This window comes from Passer domesticus, chromosome 8 (assembly GCF_036417665.1).
Source record: "Passer domesticus isolate bPasDom1 chromosome 8, bPasDom1.hap1, whole genome shotgun sequence".
Classification (NCBI taxonomy): Eukaryota; Metazoa; Chordata; class Aves; order Passeriformes; family Passeridae; genus Passer; species Passer domesticus.
Genome location: NC_087481.1, coordinates 35,793,016 through 35,813,122, shown reverse-complemented (window position 1 = coordinate 35,813,122; position 20,107 = coordinate 35,793,016). Strand labels below are relative to the sequence as shown.

The 20,107-nt window shown below is 41.6% G+C and overlaps 1 protein-coding gene and 1 long non-coding RNA gene across 20 annotated transcripts in view; both read right to left on the bottom strand.

Moving 5' to 3' along the window:
* KCNMA1 (potassium calcium-activated channel subfamily M alpha 1) overlaps positions 1-6,394 on the bottom strand; it is a 423,584-nt gene extending 417,190 nt beyond the window's left edge. For 13 of the 19 annotated variants that reach the window (XM_064430357.1, XM_064430362.1, XM_064430363.1 and 10 more), the window contains exon 1: positions 5,689-6,393. In XM_064430357.1, the coding sequence (XP_064286427.1) occupies positions 5,689-5,997 (309 nt within the window). In that variant the 5' untranslated portion in view covers positions 5,998-6,393. Of the gene's footprint in view, positions 1-5,688 lie in introns of all 19 variants that reach the window. The other 6 variants (XM_064430352.1, XM_064430354.1, XM_064430351.1 and 3 more) reach the window with 1 other exon arrangement.
* Positions 6,395-8,628: 2,234 nt separating this feature from the next.
* LOC135305859 (uncharacterized) lies at positions 8,629-10,547 on the bottom strand. Its single transcript, XR_010366848.1, has 3 exons — positions 10,071-10,547; positions 9,630-9,663; positions 8,629-9,083 (listed from the first exon to the last, which is right to left on the bottom strand). It is a non-coding gene; the product is annotated as an uncharacterized LOC135305859 (long non-coding RNA).
* Between the last annotated feature and the right edge of the window lie 9,560 nt (positions 10,548-20,107).

Here is a 20,107-nt window from a genome sequence, read left to right as displayed (position 1 = left end):
CTTTTGCCACTAAAATCATATGTGCAGAAGAAAAATATTTTTTAACCATTAACACCCACACATAATGGTTCAGCTATCTTTCCCTCAGAAAATCTCCACAAGCTGCATTCACTGTGCCCTCCTCAGTGAATTATCCCTCTGATAATTCATTGATTTTCATACATGTAAAATACAATTTTATGCAATGTGACAAGGTATGTTTAGTAGAACCAAAGGCACACCCTGTCCCCCAATTTCATCTAGTGTTATTTTCATGTTTATACCTCCCCAGCGACTGCTGCCCTACCAACTTCATGCTACAGGATGCCTTGCTGCTGCTGAACTACAGCCTGATCCTGCTGAGGAATTATCACCAGCCAGCCCTGAAATTCATATAAACTTTTGCCACTCTGAGTTGGATTCCACAGAAGAGCCAGTCTCAGAAGGAACACTTGACTGCTGCTCTGTGCTGCACCTGACTAGAGATTACAGCTTCTTTTTAGGATTTGTCCCAGGAAGGACACTCAATGACTAAAATTCACAATCCACTTTCTTGCAATAATACAGGACATACAAGTACCATCATTGCTGGTTTTAATTATAATCATTAGATCCCATTCCTGCAGAGATTATACTTAGGGCAAGTACTCTCTAAATATTCAGTGTTTCTGCCTCTGGGGCTGTAAACTGCCCTCATTCTGCATTCAGAAATCCCAGTGCATCCAAACTGAGTGCACAGATCAGTGTTATTTAAAAGCTTTTTGTTTGCTATTACAGGCATTTCTTCTATTGAGCTAAACTGGGAAAAAAGTGAAATCTAATGGTTTTCAACCAGCACTTACAGATTTGCAGATGTGAGATTTTCAAGTTCTTTTTGCATGCAGATGTTCTCCTTAAATCTATGTGCTGCAAAGCCTTCAAAGTAAGTATGATACTATACCAAAATAACATTTTGGTTGAGACTGTTTGGTTTACGAGTTAAATCCTTGTCTGTGCATTCTCTTTTCTGCATGCAGAAACCTATTTTATTTAGCATGCATTTATAAAATGTGAAACCCTTTCTAAGCTCCAGAGAGCCAGAAGTATCTTCCTTTTCAGAGCATGGAAAACAGCAGCATACACCCCTCCACACCAGCGCCCATCTCTGCTTGGAGAAACAGCACCTGCAAAGGGCTGCGAGTGCCTTTTCCCTCAGACCTTGACCTCTCCACCATGGACACCTCTCACTGGCAACCTGTCTGGTGAGGCTCTCACGGAGTAAGTGCGTGCAGACCACCTGACAGCCATGAGACAGGAAGGACTGAGCCAGGCTGTGCATGTGACCCAGCAGCAAAATGCATTACAGTTCCCGCTAATCCCCTGAGCCTCCCAGTTGTCCATCATACGCTGCTGCCCAGCTCGTCTCCCAGAGTCGAGGTGATGATTCCACGCACGGATTTAAATGAAGGGATCTCCTGCATTAGGTGTCCACACGTGTCTTCCAATGGACGCTCAAACTTTTCTCAACAGATCACACTTCAACTCCTCTTCTTTATTTGGAGAGGACGTTTACACAGGTATTGCTCAGAAACCAACAAGCCTTGCCCACACTCGAGCCAGCTTGGAATGAATACTGCTTGTTTTATGGACCACTTAAATTTTTCCCCTTACAAATTTTCTCAGGCTTTAGAATTCTGGGTTGAAATTCTTAACTTTTCAAAGACGACTTCTGCAAATATTGTATTTCCAGCAAAACCAAGTTTTTTTCTGTTCAAAACAAATGGAAATGTTGCTTGGTTTCTACTGAGTAAAAAGCACTGCGTAACACCACATTTGAAAAATACATAGACCAAAGTCAAAGAAGACCATTAAGGCTTGTAAGTTCAGGCTAACAACTGCTACCTATAATCATAATTTCATTTGTTATGTGTACAAGCCTTGGGTTGTGGGGAGGAAAAGCTCTTCCAAAACACTGAAAGCATCACAATAAGGATGTATTCTACCTGCTAGAGCCTGATGACATAAGGTCCATAAGAGGTACCCTTCACTGGGGAGCCAAGGAGCAGCAATAAAGGGTCTGGTATCATATTCTTCAAAAGGAAACAAATTCCATTTGATTCTGCACTGACCAGCTCCAGGAGCTGCCTGTGCCGCAAACCTGTGCTTTCTCATTCCACTTCTTCATGGTTTTAGAGTTTGTTCAAAGCCATAACAGATAATGTGAGCAGAAAATGCCCTCCAGGGGCATAGACAGAGGCAAATCCATATAACCAAAATAACTATAGATTGTATAATATGCATTTATCCCCTATGTGTACATTACCATGCATATTTATTTTATTTTCCTGCTGTTACCATAAACAAGAACAATTAATGTCAGAGTCCAACCCAATGAAGTTTAATCTCACATTCTACTTTTCATACACAAACAGAAATTAGTCGGTCAAGGGAGAAAACACAAGCAATGACCAGACAAGTTCTTTAGCAGTATCTAAGCACTACTAAATGTAAACACTGAGAATAAAACCAGCATTTTTCAAGGCTGGTTGCAAATAGACTGTAGCTAATTTTGAAAAATTGCATCTAAAATTATATACCATATTAAAGAAAGAAATACAAGGGCTCTGATAGTAACGGCTGTCACACTACATGAAACACTGACAACAAAGGTAAAGATTTCCATTTTTTTTGGCAGTTACTTTTTTAATGCCAATTCACAAAGCAAGTATGGAGCATGAAAATCCTAAAACTTCAACAATCATTTTTAGTACATGATTAAGAGTGATGTTCTAGTCATATACAATTACATAAATTAAATATGGAATTTTAAGGGACAGTGTTGATAATTCTGTTAGCAGTTTTCATATTCTTGACTTACAGTATCTTGACTTTCCTATCTCCAAGGGAAAAAAAATTAATGACATTTCATACCACAAAGTAATAAACTGTTTCTACAATGGTTTTAAATTCTGGCTTTAAATTAAATGAGTTGAAGAGTGGGACACTCCAAACAAACCACACTCTAAATCCTCCTACAAAGTCATTAAAAAGTTTTACATCCCAAACAATCATCGACAAATCCATGGGATACAATGTCATGCTTAGAATGTAGCAGGGAGAAAAAAAAGGAAACTTTTTGCAGTTCTTTGCAATAACAGAAACAGACATGAGTGTTAGCACAGTAACTCTGAATTATTCACATATATATGTGAATTATTCAATAAGAGGCCACGGAAAGTAGACATGAGGAAGATTTCTCTCAGCTCGCTCACTGGGACTGCTCTTTGTGTAGATAGTGAGATGATGCTGGACAGCCCAACTCCCCTGCAACCTGTGGAGCAACAGAGGAGGCAGCAGAGGAAAGGAAAGCTCCTAACATGCAGAAAACTTCTTCAATCCTGCAGTAGGAGGAGCTACTTCTTCTAAAACTGCTTTTGCACCAGGCCCAATAGAGTCGACACAGTGTATATATGCATGCACAGTTCTCTCCAGCAGCCTCGGCAGCTTTTCCCAACTCACCAAGCAGCAAAGTATGTGCTTGATAACAGCAAAGTTTCAGATAATTCCAGTTGTTACTTCAGTCAGCCTTTATACCTTAAATACTAGAAAAGTGTTTTGCAATTGCTAGTTATAACTAATGTTCTTACACACACAGAATTCCCTCCAATTCCCCATTTTATCTTATAAGGAATTCAGGATCAGCCCTTGAAAGTTCTTCTTTGCCAGAGTCTTGAAAATCCTTATAAGAGGAACAAATAGGATCCAAAAGGAGACATATATCTCCCCCTACCTGCAGAGCCCTTTATCCTCCTGCCCCAGGGAATGACATTCATGGAACTACTTCAGTTTCAAAGATGAAATAAACTGAAATCTTACAACCTGCCATAGTCATAGTACATGAAACTGTAGGGACTGGAAGTGTTTTAACCCCTCACCAAAGCCTGCTACTAAACAGCCACATTTAGCCCAAGAGGTTTTAAAAACAATTTGCACATATCTTTCTATACTGGTTAAGAAATGACTAATCTGCTTTAACTGACTGTGTCCCAACAATGGACTATCTGACCAACAGTACCCATCAAGAAACCATGCATAGGAAGTCTGCATACAAGCCTCTAACTTTTTACTCTCTCAAGGGAAGAAGCATGAGGTAATAACACGCAGATTTTTCTTTTTTGTCAAGATCCCTGAAAGCACTTGTAGATTCGTTTCATTCTGTGGAGGCAGAAATGCTAAACACACAACAAAACCAAAGCTTAAGTCTTCACTACTCACCCTTCCTTGAAAATTGCCTTTTACTTCTGTAGGAAATAGTGTCTTATTATCACAAATTCATTAGAGCTGTGTCATCATACCTGGCTAACACCTCTCTAAGACAGTTCAGGTTTGATTTTGAATGAAAAAAAAAGCCTACAGAAAAGTGGTGCTGCCTGATAGGATTCCTGACGCTTAAGGCTGACTTAAAAGCTTTTATTCCTTAACTTTAGCAATCACTCCTTCCACAGATAGGCAAGTTCACTGTATGAGTTTAACTTCCAACTGGAATGTGGAGGTTCATTTAGGCAACCCAAACTACACAACAGACAAGTACCATAACTTCTCATGCTCTAACTATGTTCCTGGCTTCCCCTAATTGCCGGGCCCTCCACAGAGCTGGTGTATGTGCTGTGTGTTCAGGGGGGAGGGGACAGCAGAAAGGGGAAGACAGTTCACTGTACGTCAAAGCAAACCAGCAACCTAGCAACCATATATTAAAAGGTGTGTGTGTTTTTGTGGGTGTCTGTGTGCCAGGAATAACTGAAGCAGATATTATTCCATTTGTAATTCAAAAAATGTGAAAAGGGAAGGGGAGAAACTCCAGTTGCTGGTCTATTTTGGGGTCTGTCAAAATACACTTTCACAATACAGAGTGGTAACACTTTCAATCTCATTTTTCGTAATCAAAAACGAAAAGTCTGGACTTGAGCAAGTTCTTAGCTTTGGTTTGAAAATAGACCCTTCAAAGCAGAAACTGAACTTATTTCACATACTATGCTTTCTTCCAGCTGGAAATATGCAAAAATCAAAGAGGCAGAAAAGGCTGCCTCAAAGACTTCACACTTAGGTTAAGAGAATACTTACAAATGTACAGAATACTTCTGGATAGATACACTTAATTTAACAAGCAGAAACGTCAAACATTTTCAGGGAATGGAACTAGCTTTGTAAAGACCCAGCTGAGTGAGAAATTGACCTATTAAATTTTGCCCAAGTTTCTCATTCCACAAGGCAACCAAGAGTTTAGATCAGGATATGCAAGCTCCCACCCCATCACACGAGGCCCCAAGGGTGCATATAAACTTCTGATCTGCTCCGTCCCACCACACCAGCGTGTGCCTCTCTCGGACAGAGCGTCGCACACCAGGTGTAACTTTCATGCCACCACACGAAACGAGTGAGTTTTCGCCTGCGTGCCGTGGGACAGAGCAGGGGACCGGGGAGGCGCCTCGGGACTGCACCCTCCACCTCAGCCCGGCTCCGCTGCCCACGCTGCAGCTCCCGGCAGCCCGAAGCCCAGAGCAGCCAGCACACTGCCATCAGCACAGTGCCATCAGCACAGTGCCATCGGCGCCCGCCGCCACCTCGCCCAGGTGTCCTGGTGCCCAAGGCTGGGCTCCTGCTCCTCCTCAGCACCACCGCACCGAACCATCACCGGCAGCAGCAGGGGAAGGGAAGGGAAGGGGGAGTTACCTTGTTTTTGACCCCGCAGTGGCAGCAGACAGTCCACAGGTACTTGAGGGTCCTCCACAGCAGGATGATAAACAGTCCCCCAAAGAAAGTAACCATGGATGAGGCGAGGAAAGCCCACCACATGCGCTGTCCGCGGCTATCGCAGGGCACCTCCATGGTCACCGGGATGATGAGCGCATCCATCTTGGGCACATTGACGGGGGAGGAGGACGAGTCTGTGTTGAGATTGTTGGCGTTGATATTGTTACTCATTCTAATGCCGCTGCCGCTGCCGCCCGGGTAGGAGCCGCCGCCGCTGCCATTTGCCATAGCTAACAGCGAGCCGGGCGCGCAGGGGCTTCCGAGAGCTCCTCCCGCCGCCAGCGCCCCCCAAAAAGCCCATCACCAGCCATATTGCTGCTGCCGCCGCTGCTCAGCGGGGAAGGATAAGGAGAGTAATAAAAATAAAAAGCCCCCAGTCAAAACAAACAAAAAAACCAAACCAATCAAACAAACAAACAACCAAAAAAAAAAAAAAAGCAGGTGAAGAAAAGCGGCCGCACAATTCCCGGGTCCCTCTCGGGAGCCGACAGGCCGGTGAATTCCGAGCGTCCTCTTTGTACGGCGAAAATAATATTAGAAAAAAATTAAAAATAATAATAAAAATATAGTCTCCTCCTCAGATTCCCACCCCTTCCTTCTCCCGCATACACAGCCCCTACCCCGCCCACCCCCAAAAAAAAATCATCCACCACCACCACAAACTGATGCCTCTGAGCGTCTCTCCGAGATACCCAGCGCTGCGACCCCGCTGGCCTCAGCGGGGATCCCTCACTCAGCCTCGGCCGCGGATCCTCCCGGAGGTGGTCTGTTATTATTGTTATTAGTCTTTAACTTGTTATCAGCGATACTCAGTCACCCCCACCCCGCGCACCCTCCTCCTCCTCCTCTTTCAAGTCCAGCCCCTTCCTCTCTTCTTCCCCCCTCGGTGCCAGCAGCAGCCTCCTGTGGCTCCTAATTCATCCTCCGCTGGCCCATCTGTGCGTGCGCTGCCGCTGCCGCCGCCTCCTCGCCCATCCTTCGGGAGCTCCCTCCAGGGCCCGGCTGTCGCTCAGGCTGTTGCTCCCACACGCGCAGCGGCGCCGCCGGCTCCCGCCCCTCCCTCTGTGCCGCCGGGGGACGCGACGGCCCCGCGCCCGCAGCCGCGGCCGCTCCGGGGGCGCATCAAAGGCCCCGCGGGCCGGGGGAGCCGGGCGGGCCGGGGGTGCCGCGCTGCCGCTGCCGCCGGGGGTGAGGGCGCCGGCTCAGGCGGGCTCCCGGCGCCCCATGGGCAGCGCTCCCCGCTCCGCGGCCGCTCGGTCCAGCTCGCGGCGCCGCCGAAGCGCCGAGCGCCCGCTCCGGAGGACGGCGAGGCGGGAGCGGGGACTGTGTGCCGAGGCGGGCGCTTCACAGGTGGCGGCGAGGCGGTGCCCGGCCGCGCCGGGGAGCTGCCGGTCCAACAAGTCCCGCCGGCCCTGGCGCGTCCATCGCCGCCGCGCCGCGCTCTCCGCAGCCGCGGTGGGGCGGGGGCAGGCGGCAGCGGCCCCCCCGCGCCGGCCGTGCGCGGGGCCGGTTCGAAGGATGTCATGACGCAGCGGCCAACGCACGGCGCAGTCACGGCCCCGGCCCCCGCAGCCCCGCCGGGCCCCCGCGCCCATCGCCCGCATCCCTCGCCCGCCGCGCAGCGCGGCACCGCGGCGAGCGCGACCCCTCCGCAGCGCGGCCGCAAGGGCGCCCTCGGGGGCGGCGGGCCCGGGGCTGCAGCCGGGGGCAGCGGGGGAGGGAGGGAGGGAGCGGGGCGCGCTCGGGGCTCGCGGGAGGCGGTTGAGCTGCAGCAGCAGGTGCCCGGGGATGCGCACGGCGCGGGAGGGGGGAGCTGGCATGGAAACGCGCTGAGGGAGCGTGAAATAAACATCGGGGACCGCGGCGTGGGTTTTTCCGCTGAAGACATTCGTGGCTTGTCTTTAATTGACACGGGCAAGTACTGCAAACGCTCCGCAAGCACGCCGTAAATTGCCGCACATCCCAAGAACATTCCTGAATTTAACCCTTAGGAATATAAATAACAATTTTAAATGACACCTTTGGGGAGGATGGGGGTGAAAGGGGAAGCCAGCAAGAAAATCTGGATTGTCATCTCCTACTTTTTTTTCGGATTCACGTTGAAAAGCAGAGACATTTATATGTCTATATGGGTATTCATTTATACATAAACTCTCCGTTTGGCACATGGTCTGCTCACTGGGTTGTCTGTACAAAGTATTATGCAGATCCTCTTGACATCTTTCCAAGGGTAAAATACAGCAGCCTTTGTGTGCGTGACATTCCCCCATCTTATCTAGTTGCTATACCAGCAGAGAACCACCATTATGAAATAGTAATCTCTTAACCTTTAGTAGTAGTAGTTTCTGTTTCTGCATCTGCCAGGAGCTTGTTTGTTTTTGTTTTCTACTTAAGTGAAGGTAATGAGATTTTATGAGTTCCCAAAGCTTTTTATGGGGCTCTCTAACCCTCTCACCCCCACTTTTTTCATGCAATAACACCACTGTTTGTCTGGCTCTGTGAGTTCATCATGATGTCTCTTTCCAGTCTGTCTTCAAGAGAAGGCTTCCTTTTTCCAGAAGGGTTTGATAGGGGCCTCTGAATAGAGAAGGCGTCAATTACATAATGATATGGAAGTGTATACAGATGAGAAAAATGCTACATTACTTTTTCCCCAAGAAAAGCGATCAGTTACATAGCAGACCTGGAGCAGGCCATTCCCAGGGGACTGTTGTAATGGAATTTGGTTGAGGATTTCTAGATGCAGAAAACTAGTCAGATTGAAAAGAAACTGCCTGTCACAGCTGCCACATGCAAGCCCAGACTGCGCTGCCACAGCTGCTGCCCCCTCCCATGACTTTTCATTATCAGCCCTCCCCAGCTGAGAGCCACCTGGTCTGCAAAGGATCACACAGCCTTGGGTCCTGGGCTCAGAACCTGGTCCCCATGGTCATTTGCTCTGCCTTCTGTGAGGAACACCCTTTTCACAGCTGCACACACACATAGGGATCTTTTTATCCATCAGCAAACACCAGGAGTGGAACAAGGGCAGGAGCATCGTAACACAGGCACTTGATGTCTGATCTTCAGAAGTGCCAGGTACTTACAGGCACTCTTTCAGCTAATAGAAACTACAAACCCTGTGCACCTTGAAAGATGAGGACAGTGAAGAGCAGCTGCACAGCGTATCCCAGGGAAGGCTTTTGCATGGTGGAATTTCTTCCATATTCTGGTCTGGCAGATAACAAGAACTGAGTCTCTGAAGCCGTGGCTGTGACATACGTCCTCTCTTGCTGCTCTTTGAGAGGGTCCAGATTTGACAGAGAGGCTGCAGACTGGAAATACATTTTCTTGCTTTATAAATTCAGAAGGTATGAATTTAAAAGTATTTATTGGACTCAATACTGCTGCAGCTGAGCAGTGCAGACTGTTTTCACGAGCGCTCCAGATGCAAACAGGATCGTTAGGCACTTCTCACATATCATCCCCATAATACTGTACCCACACATACCAAAGATGGTCCTAAAGAAGAACTCAGACTAAAGCAAAGCAAGTGCACCACAAAATGTAGTCTGTATGTTCAAATAATTTGATTCAAACATGTTCACACAGAGTTTACATGTAGAGTTGGATAGGAGATTTATTGTGATCACTTGTTAAAGGCTTCTTTTAAGTTCCAATGCTCAAAAACTGTTAATAAACCAACCAACACATACAGTAGGAGTCCTAATATATAAATTTCACACTATATGTCCAGGGGAAAACCTTTTGTTTTATCCGTATAAACAAAACTTTTATTTACATAAATATGGCTCAGTTCTACAAATATTTACCAAGAAACTCACACTGAAAAGTAAATATTGATATGAATTGAGACTTACCTTAGCACTTGAAAGTTTCCTTACTAGGAAATATCTGCAAAAGACAAAGCAAAGTAGGTAACTGTATTTTGTTCACCTATTCATAAACAGAGGTAAAAGTGATCCTTAAATGAATATCCCTTCCATTAAGTCCCATTTGAGCTTACTCCTTTATGAATAAAGAAAGACCAGCTTTCCAGTGCAGGCTCTATAAAGCAGAGTTTGAGAAAGCCCCCTGGGGCTGTATGCTTCATTTACTGAGGCAACAACTCCATTTCATGCTGCCATCAGACTAAACAAGATTTTCAAGCTCTGCATCCTGGACAGATCTATTCCAAACAAACAGAAAACTTCAATGAATTAGTTTTCAGATTAGTTGTCTATTTAATATTTCAACACAAGAGCTCAAAATTTACTTGGTTAACAATACTATTTACAGAACATAACAAACACTGTGCTGACCTGTGTTTTTCCCGTTCGTACCATGTAGCATAGTCCAGGACACAATCATGCCAACTCAATGTAATTCTGGAGGATTTGGTTCCAGAAAGCAGTGTTTTAGCAGCAAGGAAATGACTCCTCTTTATGTAAAACAGTTCCCTCTTGTGGATATTCTGTGTAGAGTATCACAGAAATATTTAAAATATTAATCAATCCTGGATCTTTGCAATTAAAACCCCCAACTCTGATCATCAATTCTCCAAACCCCTTAGCATTCTTGGTTTTAGCAATTAAATATGTGAGGAAGAACAAGCTATTGCATTTAATCATAATGCAACTCGCCTAATTCCACATTATCAATAACAAATTATTTAATAAAGTGCAATAAACATAACAAGCTAAATAAAGTTGCATAACTGTACCTATATGAGTCAAGTGCAAATCACAGTGGGGCTTTTTATTTTGCTTATATGAGAAAGCTTTCCACACATTCCATTAAGAGAAACCATGATTTAAAAAAAAAAAAAAAAAACACAAAAAAACAAAGAAAAAGATACACTATATAAAGAAAAGAGACAGTAATGGCAAAGTAGTCAGGGTTTCCAAGGATCCATGTACTAAGTACAGAAGACAAAGAAACTGTGGAATGATAAATCTTTCAATTAAAACTAAAGTCCAGACAAGTGGTACAGCTTCACTGGTGACACAATATTGCACCAGGGATTAATTTGGCACGGCAGTTAGGGAAAAAAAAAAAAAACAAAAACAACACATGAATGGAGTAACAGTGTGAAGTTTTATGTGTTCTCTAAATCATGACTACATTATACAAAGAATAATTTTTTTTCTTAAGAGTAATGTAAGAGAATAAATGTGTACTCCCCAGTTTTTCCTAAAGGCATATAGGAAAGACCTAAAGGTCTAACTTAATCCAGGGAAATGATAATGCATGTTATTATCTTGAGGAAAATTATATGAAAAAAGGCCAAAAACCTTTATATATACTAAACTTGTTTATATATACTAAACCTGTTTACCACAACATGTTTGTTAAATGGTTATATATGAAACCTTCCTAAACTTTGATTAAAAGTACAGAGTAAATGTTAAAGAAGCAGCTTAAGGGTCAGTAATGTAAATATTTTCCAAGGTTAAAAAAACCCCAGAGTTCCAACGGTTTGTGTCCAACAGCTTCCTTCACATATTTGTTGTCCCTGTAGAACACACCGTTGGGTTTTATGTAACATCACTAGCTGTGGCACTCTACACACAGAAATAGCATAAAATAATAATAAAAAGTGTTTCTAGTCAAGAGGCTAGGCTTGTGTTTCTGAGGTCAGTGGGGCACTTGGTCCTGACTTCAAATGCTGGAGACCCAGTATCAACCAGACTTCAGATATAAGCACAAATATCTTGCATAATTAATTCTGAGCCTCACTTTAATACTATTCCTTACTATTCCTACTTTTTCTTGAGAAAAAGAGTGAAAAATAGTACATTTGTAGTGATTAGATGGATACTGGAACAAAATCATATCATGAAGTAATTCTGGGATTTTTGATGCAATGCAAAATGCTTGCTGTCTGAGATGCTGACGTAAAACAAATAAGGTTGGATCTACTGTCCTTGTATTAAAAACTCAAAAGAGGAAATTTTAGCAGGAGATTATATTAATATGCACATAACTATATATTTGCACATGGCAAATTGTTATCTTCAGCATTTGCTTTTTCATAGAATTTAGACAACCTATTTCAGTGTATGTTAATTGAAAATTCTGTTTAGTTTACTTTCTATCTGCCCAATCCCTGTTCAAAGACTGAAGGACATATTTAGCATGATAATATATTGCACACTGTAACAGCTTCTTATCAAAGTACTTTGCAAATAGGAATATATTCAACCTCATCACATCTCTCTGTAACTGTATATGTGAACACTATTCTTGGCAGTGAGGTTATGTAACGATTTCCTTGAATTAGTTAAAACTTTTGTATTGAGATCTATTTTGGCACTTAACCCTGGCAAAATCCTCCAGCTGGCAGGACAAAGACATACCTCAGCAGAATGCTTTAATGGGTCACCCAGTCATTCAGAGTGATCATCTCCAGAGTACTGGAACCCTTGCACTCAATCCAGCCAAATAAAATATTAAAGAAAATCCCTTGTTCATGCTAATCTGTATGGTATGAATAGAAATTTAATACAAATGAATATTGCAAACATAGAGTATTTTCTTTGGACTTTTAAAAATAATTTTAATAAAACAATTCTTCACATCCTTGTATTTTGCTTAAGAGTTAGACCCATACATACTTCCTCACTCTTACCAAGTTTCCCAAATCACATAGCTTTTGATTAGATGTGATATTTCTTGCCAAGAGGATCACTTCTTACTGGAAAACTAGCATGGTTTATGCATTAGCAGAGTATTAACACATGGATAGAATCTGAAAAAATGTGACAGCAAAATGATGACCTCAGAAGCGATATTAATTAAGCCATGTTGGACGGCCTGATGTCTCTAAGCACATTTAAGAAATATGAATCCACACACAAGCACTCTTGACTCCTGCAAACCAGAACTTGTTTATTACTGTTTGTACTAATGACATTTCCTTCCAGCCAGAAGAGAAGAAAGTAGGAAGATATCAGGGTATTCTGAAGACAGAATAGTAGCAGTCACTGTTAAAACACAGACTAGCAAAGGAGCTACAGAAATAGCAGTTAGCAAAATGGAAAATAAATCACATACATAAAAAGACTTTTAAAATATCTCTCTTAAACCATTAGTTCCCCTTCTTCTGAGTGGGCCCTGATGACCAAACCAGAGAGAAGAAGCAAACCCTTTACCCTCTACTGAACGATGATGACAGAACAGCAGAGAAGTGCAGTAGTGTGCAAAGAACCATTGCAGGGGAGCAGTAAGAAGAAGCAGGGTAAAACGTCTCCATGGTTTGTGTTGGGTTTTTTTAGTTGTATCAAATCAGAACAGCTACCTCACTCTGTAAACATATCAGGGGAATGCCAGGATTTCTTTCTGTACAATTTTGGTTTTGTGGAAGCTCTCCAGTTCTTTGTATAAATATTGACACCCATTGATCATTCCAGATAGGCCCAGAAATTTCTCATGGAGCAATACAGCAACTGTTATAGCAGTGCAGCAAATATATATATGTGTGTGTGTGTGTATCTATATCTATTTCCTGTGTGTGATGTAGCTATACAAACACAAATCAGTGTCCCCCAGTTTCCAACCACAGTGTTCATGCTGTGGCCATAGCTACTATCTACAAGCACAGCGTTCCAGAACTGCTCAGGTATTGCCATAATGATTGCAAACACAATTTTTTTTCTATTTTTTTCTAATTTGGAGAACAAAATATTTATTGCCTCATTTTTTAGTATTTTCCATTCATTTTTACTTTGTATCTTGCAAACTGGAATTGTGAAGGCCAGGTAGCTTTATTTGCTTGCTTCTAGGACCCATGTGGCTTTGACTCTAGATCCTTCTAAGGCACAACTAAAAGGCTATGGAGGGAAAAAAAGTATCATTGTAAAATATAAACCCGCAGATGCCTGTTTGCATTGGATGGTTCTTTTTTAAGTCCATCAGCCAACTCTGCCACGTGGCACTCGCAGTGAGTCATTGCTGTCAGAGTCAGAGCCCCTACAATGGAAGCTCTGCCAGTCATTCCTGAAAGCAGCCGCCAGCCTCAGCCTACTGCAGGGCTCCAAAATCTGCTCTGTACAATCTGAGTGGTTTGGGAGCAAAGCAATAGCAGGACAGTACTGCTGCTCTGCTCCAATTAGGCCAAGGGAAATTTTCATAAAAGTCAGCTAAATGTAAAAAACACGAAAAATGTGAAGATGTGTGTTCTCAAACCAGTTCTTGAGAAGAACAGCTCTGAGCACTATCTAATTTCAAGTCCACAGGGTGTAAATCTGCTTAACACTGAAAAATCAGACATCAGACATCATACTAAAACCGTAAAGGGGAGACCATATGTTTACAAGCAGCCACGCCACTTTTTTGCAACTCATTATGACACTTACACTTTGCTCTCCCCAGGATATATTCACATTTAGGAATGTGGTGTTTATTTTTGACAATAGCCTCAACATAATTCAGGAAGAGAAGTGTTTGCAATGACCTGCTTTGCTTTCTTGTCTCTCACGCTTGTCTGGAGGTAAATAGCTGAAAACTGGCAGTTTGCAAGTGAAAATAAATTGGAACAAAATAAATCTTTTATTATCAAACATCAGCCCATACAGTAAGGTTTGAAAAGCTGAATCTCACCATAAGCAGAAGACGCTAAGACACTTTTTCTCTTCCCACTACGTAAGCGTGTATCAAAGAGTTTTTCCAATAGGAGAATGAGATAAAACACATTTAATACACAATCCTGCAAAATGCTCAGCATTCCTGCTTTGATCCAGCAAAGCATTTAAACAGGTGTCTAATGTTATGCACAAGTAATCTCACAGAATCCTGTAACCGAGTCACATGTTTAAAATTAAGCATGTGTTTTAGGTCCAGGGTGACAAGGCTCGACACCTTGTATGATTAAGTGACTAGTAAGCTGAAGAGGTTGTGTAGGAGTCATGTCCTTAATTGCTTGCTGACTTCATCAGCATGTATATCTTACTGGGGCTGTATTTGCTAGCATGCAAAAGGTGACCTTTAATTCCAGAATTAATATAGCTTTTGCATTTGCTTTTCTGTTTGGAACTATATGTTCTTCAACTAACAAAATAATGAAAAATAATACCCAACTTAGTCAAAATTTTTGAAGAAACAGTGATTAACTGATATTATTTTTTGTACTCCTAATAAAAGATGAATCTCTGAAATAGTATTCTAAAGACATAATTTTCAGTTTTCTCATGGATAGATTCAAATATGTCCCCTCACAAATCAATGGTGCTGCTAAGGATCAAATATGTATCATTAGTCACAGATAAGTGTCGAATGTCAGAGCTCTGCTAATGCAGCAGTCTTACATGCAGTACTAAGCCTGCAGCAAGCTATCAAACAAAATACCCTCAGGCTAAATTCAAAATAGTTGAGTTCAAGGCCAAAATGAAAGCTGCCTTAAAAATGTATTTTCCAGCAGCAATTTTTTTTTCCTGTGCTAAATTCAGTGTAATGTTGGGATACCTAATGGCAACTGACATAAAGGAAGTGCAGTTTTGACCTTCAGTTGCAGCCTCTGGGCAATATAATAATGGTAGAATAAAGCTTTATTAACTGAATAGTTTCATATGCTGAACTCATGTTCGTGGCTTTAATTTAATCTGATCTATGGGCAGATGTTAATTTCTGTTTGCACTCATAAGCTAATTGTAATTCACCCTATGGTGAAAACTAAGATAAGTTATTTGGGAAGAGGCATGGGTTGTTTGTGTCTTATGCAGTGGGTGCAGCTTTGCCTTTGAATACAAGTCTGTGGCTGCATCAATGAAGGACACATGTGGATATCTAATAATAATTCACATGTGCATATCTAATAATAGTTAGACACAGGGTAATTTGTAATCAGTGGAGCAATATCTTTGGAGAAAAGCATAATAAAGTATTTTCATAAATGTTACAGGCAGATATTCTGCAGATAATTTTTAATTATTAATTAACGTGCAGGTTTAGGCAATGGAGTACTGAATTGTATTTAACTGTGAGACACATTGATCACACACCTTCCACCTATTCACCATCTCAGTCAAGCCCATTCAAAGTCTCTGATAACACACTCCTGTGTATTTTATGACTTTATCTCACACAACAGGTTTTCCCAGCGTCTCCTCTACTAAAAGGAAGTTCACTGCTGTACATGTGAGAATACACTATTGCTGACCTACCCTCAGCATGTTAGAAACTGATCTATGCAGTCTATTGACAGCTGCAATGGTTAGAACATTTCTAATGTTTACACAGGTTTATGGAACTTGAACTTGATCTGTTTTCCATAAAGTATACCTATTATTAAATGTATATATAATGTGTATTATATGTATAAATGTGTATTATAAAGCATTACTTGGAATTATCAACTTTACTAAATTTATCAGCAAGACATTTTTTTTCTGAATTTCCACAATGTCAAATTTCTAATGTTTTCTTTTTGTGTCAAGAAATGGGTAGCCTAGAACTTTTTAAGGTATGTGAAGAGATGAAGCTCTATAATCATTCTGTGTCTCAGGATTAAGGCAGGTGAAATGCAAACCTGCATGTAATGTGTTTATCTCCCACAATTAAAAAAAACCCATTGTTTTAAGTGTTAGAGAATCCTACAGCCATATTAACATTATATTACATAGAATGACCAGTACTTCAGTGATATAAGTGTGTTTCTGGAGAAGCTCTAGGCATACAGTATTCATGACATATTGATACAAGAAAAATTAAATTAGAATTCAGGGGTACTTTTGTCCCATGGACAAAACCAGCTTACTTCTAAATTGCTTTCCTAGAAGGAAATGCTCCCTGCTTATATAACAAAGCATTCATAAAACACTTTATCTTTTGTTTCATGAAAGATTCAGCTTCTTATAGTCAAGCAATTATGAGTAAATTATTAACTAAGTGCTACAGATCCATAGGACAACAAAAGTTTGTCAAGGGCAGGTTAACATTAATGTAAATAAATACTATTTTCATAGACAATATTTAGGCAATATACTTCATTCATTGTACATCAGGTTAGTGCCCTTTCAGTGACAGGCACTGGCAACTAATTAAGATGTGTCTAAATCCTGATTGATGTGTCAACGCAACACACTTCTGTATGCATTGCATGAATCACAAAGTAAAAGATTTACCCAGGCTTTAGCACTATCAGTAAAGACATAGATTATGTCAACTTTTCTTCTTAAGAAAGAGGGCTTCTACTGCCTGTTCTCCTGGATGGTACAGTAAGTGCTTTCTAACACAAACTAAAACATACAGCCAACCTTCCTCAATGGTTTACCTTCTCTTTTGAGAAAAAATCCTGCCTTCCAGACTAATAAATTCAGTATTAACCATTTTTAAACATGGAGTGTAATCTCCTCAGGGTTCTCTGGAATAATATCAGGTTCCAGGAAATACTAGAGGAAAAGATATTCTTCTTTGGACAATCAGAACAGATTTGCTTTACCTTCTTCAGCTTACTCTAGCTTTTTCAAAACTACCATGTTAACCAGTTCTCACCTTGGACCAATAGTTCTGCAGCACAGAAACATCTTATCTTGTCATCCCAGTCTAAGAATAATAAAAATATCCTAATTCTGTAGCTTTTTAAACTCTCCTTGATGGAAGAATGAGATCCTTACGGACTCAAGAAGGAAAAGATACCCCTTACTGAGGATAAAGCTGTATGTGAGGAATCAGTGCTTTCAAATGCTTCTGCAGTGTGACAGAGGACACTCCTACCCTTAGCCCTGAGTGGGAACACACCAGGCCAGATCCTGGTGGGGACAGGGGCTTCATGATGAAAATGGCAAAACGATATTCAAGTCTGAGATAGGGTTTTGAAGTAGCTGGTTGCAGAGGAAATGCTTGGTCATTTCAGCTGCAGTCAGATTTTTTTTCCAGTTATTTTCCAGTATTTTGAATATTCAGACTGTCTTCATATTAAACTTAGATCCACTGGATGTGGGTCAATGCACACACCATTTCCTGTTATATTTTCCCCATGATGCCTAATATCTCTTGTATAATGGGTACATGTTCTTGAAAACTAGACAGAGGCGTTTAAATCTCTTCTAAACCAGGCAATGTAACTATTAGTAGAAAGTACTACAGATGGCTGACTAATTGAACCATGGAAAGCATTATCACACCATTCCTCAATTTAGAACTCATTATTCATTTGAGTTCAATCTCATTTCATTACTGTTATAATTCCATATAAAATTAAATTGAGTTTTAAACTAACCCACCTGAGTGAGGTTATTTTGCAATCATCCGAAGTATACCTCTCTTCCAGACAGTCCCACCAGACCACAGAAAATTACTATGTTTTGGGGGGTTTTTTGCTTGTTTTCTGAGAGTTTGGGATTGTAGCTTATTTATTACAGGAGAATCACTAGGCCAAGATGCACATGCAGCCTTTGCTCTGTGACCTTGAGCGAGTTACTTGTACTCCATGGGTCCTGTGTTTACTTCTGTACAAAGGGTATTGTGGGGGTAAATATGTCTACAGCACTTTTAGAGCATTAGGTGAAAGGTCCTTTAAAAGCTTAAAGTATGACATTAATAATATATAAGCACATTTCTTTCCAGGTTATGTCTCAGGCATCCAGCATGGGGATTTGTGCAAAGCTGCATGTCTTCTCCAATAAAACAGACTAGAGCAGCTACTTATTTAAAGTTCTTTTGCACCAGATTAACTAAATGCCTGAGAGAATGATACTAGGTCACCTTCTTAAAATGGCCTGAATACCAGCAGAAGATTAAGAAATGGTGGGAGTGACTATATTTTGTTACACTGAAAGCATTACAAGCAAAGTGTACATGAGCAAAGTGACATTCACTGACAGATTGAATTGCATTATGATAAACTAAAAATGGCAGAGAGGCTCAGACCTTTGGAATAATAACTCTTGAAGATTTTCCATTTTGATAATCAGTTGATTGACAGAGGGTACAATGAGAAATGGCTATGACTTTTAGTTTGGAAAACAGCTGTTTTGTGATCCAACTTGGTTTCACCCCAACACCCCAAACGGTGTTACAATCTGCACCTCTCCTAGTTTTCATGAGTCCTGGATCATTCTTTTTAAAAGTGCCAAACCCTCAATTTTCCAGCAGTAGCTCAACAGCTGGGACCAAACCTTCATCATACCAGACCATACATGACACAGGAGCATAAACTAACTCTCATGTGGCTGGTGAACTAACAGTGCCATCCTATAATTAACCATTGCTGGACTTTGTTTAAGATCATATGTATTAAAATACCGTTGGAGTTCTGAGGTTCTGAAGGGTTTAATAGCATCCATTTATACAGCTTCTCTTTCCTTCTGAAGTATTGTAATGTAGAACAGGAGTGTGTGGGTTGCTTTAATAGCATTGGCAGTAATATGCCTATGTGTGTGTATTTTTTAAGTTTTGTAACTAAAGACATTAATGCAAATATATCTTCACTTAATGTGTTGTAGGATCAATTTCTAGGCTTATATTTCACACTGAATGGCAGTTTTTAAATTATTTTTTAATTTGTCTGTTGTGAAAGAAAGTGAGGGGTGAGAGTAAACTTGGTAAATGGCCAATACCAACACAGAAAGAGAAATACTTTTTTTCTCCAGGCTAGTAACATCCAGCTGGGAGTGAAACCTACTTTGTCAGTATAGCATGAGCTAAGCCATTCAGTCATTGGCAGAAAGAAACCAGGTCACAGTGGTCTACAGCGATCCTGCTGCTGGATCGTACTCTCTAATGAAGAATGAACATGGACAAAGGTACAAACTGCATCAGCAGCTGGGTGAAAATGAGGCTTAACTTCTTATAGGAACCAGATGGTGGGCTATTAGAAATCGTCTAAAGCTGCCCTGGAGTGGCAGGAACAGGCTTGAGTTCCTGCAGCAGGCAGGAACTCAAAGTATTAGTATAAAGACTTTGTCAGATGAGCATGTTGAGGCATTCATTCCTGATGTCTCCTTACTTCTATTATAAATTTCAAGGGTCATGAGCAGAGGAGAAACATACAAATTCTAGAAACAGATGGAGAGTCAGTGAGGCATAGAAGTACAGGTGCTATACGAACAGATGGAGTGAGGGGGAAAAAGGAAAGGAAAAGTGCTAAGTCTGAGAGGTGCATAAAATTCAGCAGGTGTATAACAGTTCAGTCTTGTAGGGGAATTTGGAAATTAATTACATCTCTTTTTTCTCAGATAGTTCACTCCTTCCCACAAGAGACACTAGTTTCTTCTCTACTCCATGTGCATTAAAACAAATTGACTTGTCCTTGAATACATCTGACTGCCAGGAGTTTTTAAGAAAGTTATCTTGTGACAGGGCTGAACCAAATCTTATTAAGAGTCGTTATCGCCTTAATATCATTGCAGTTCCTTTTTCC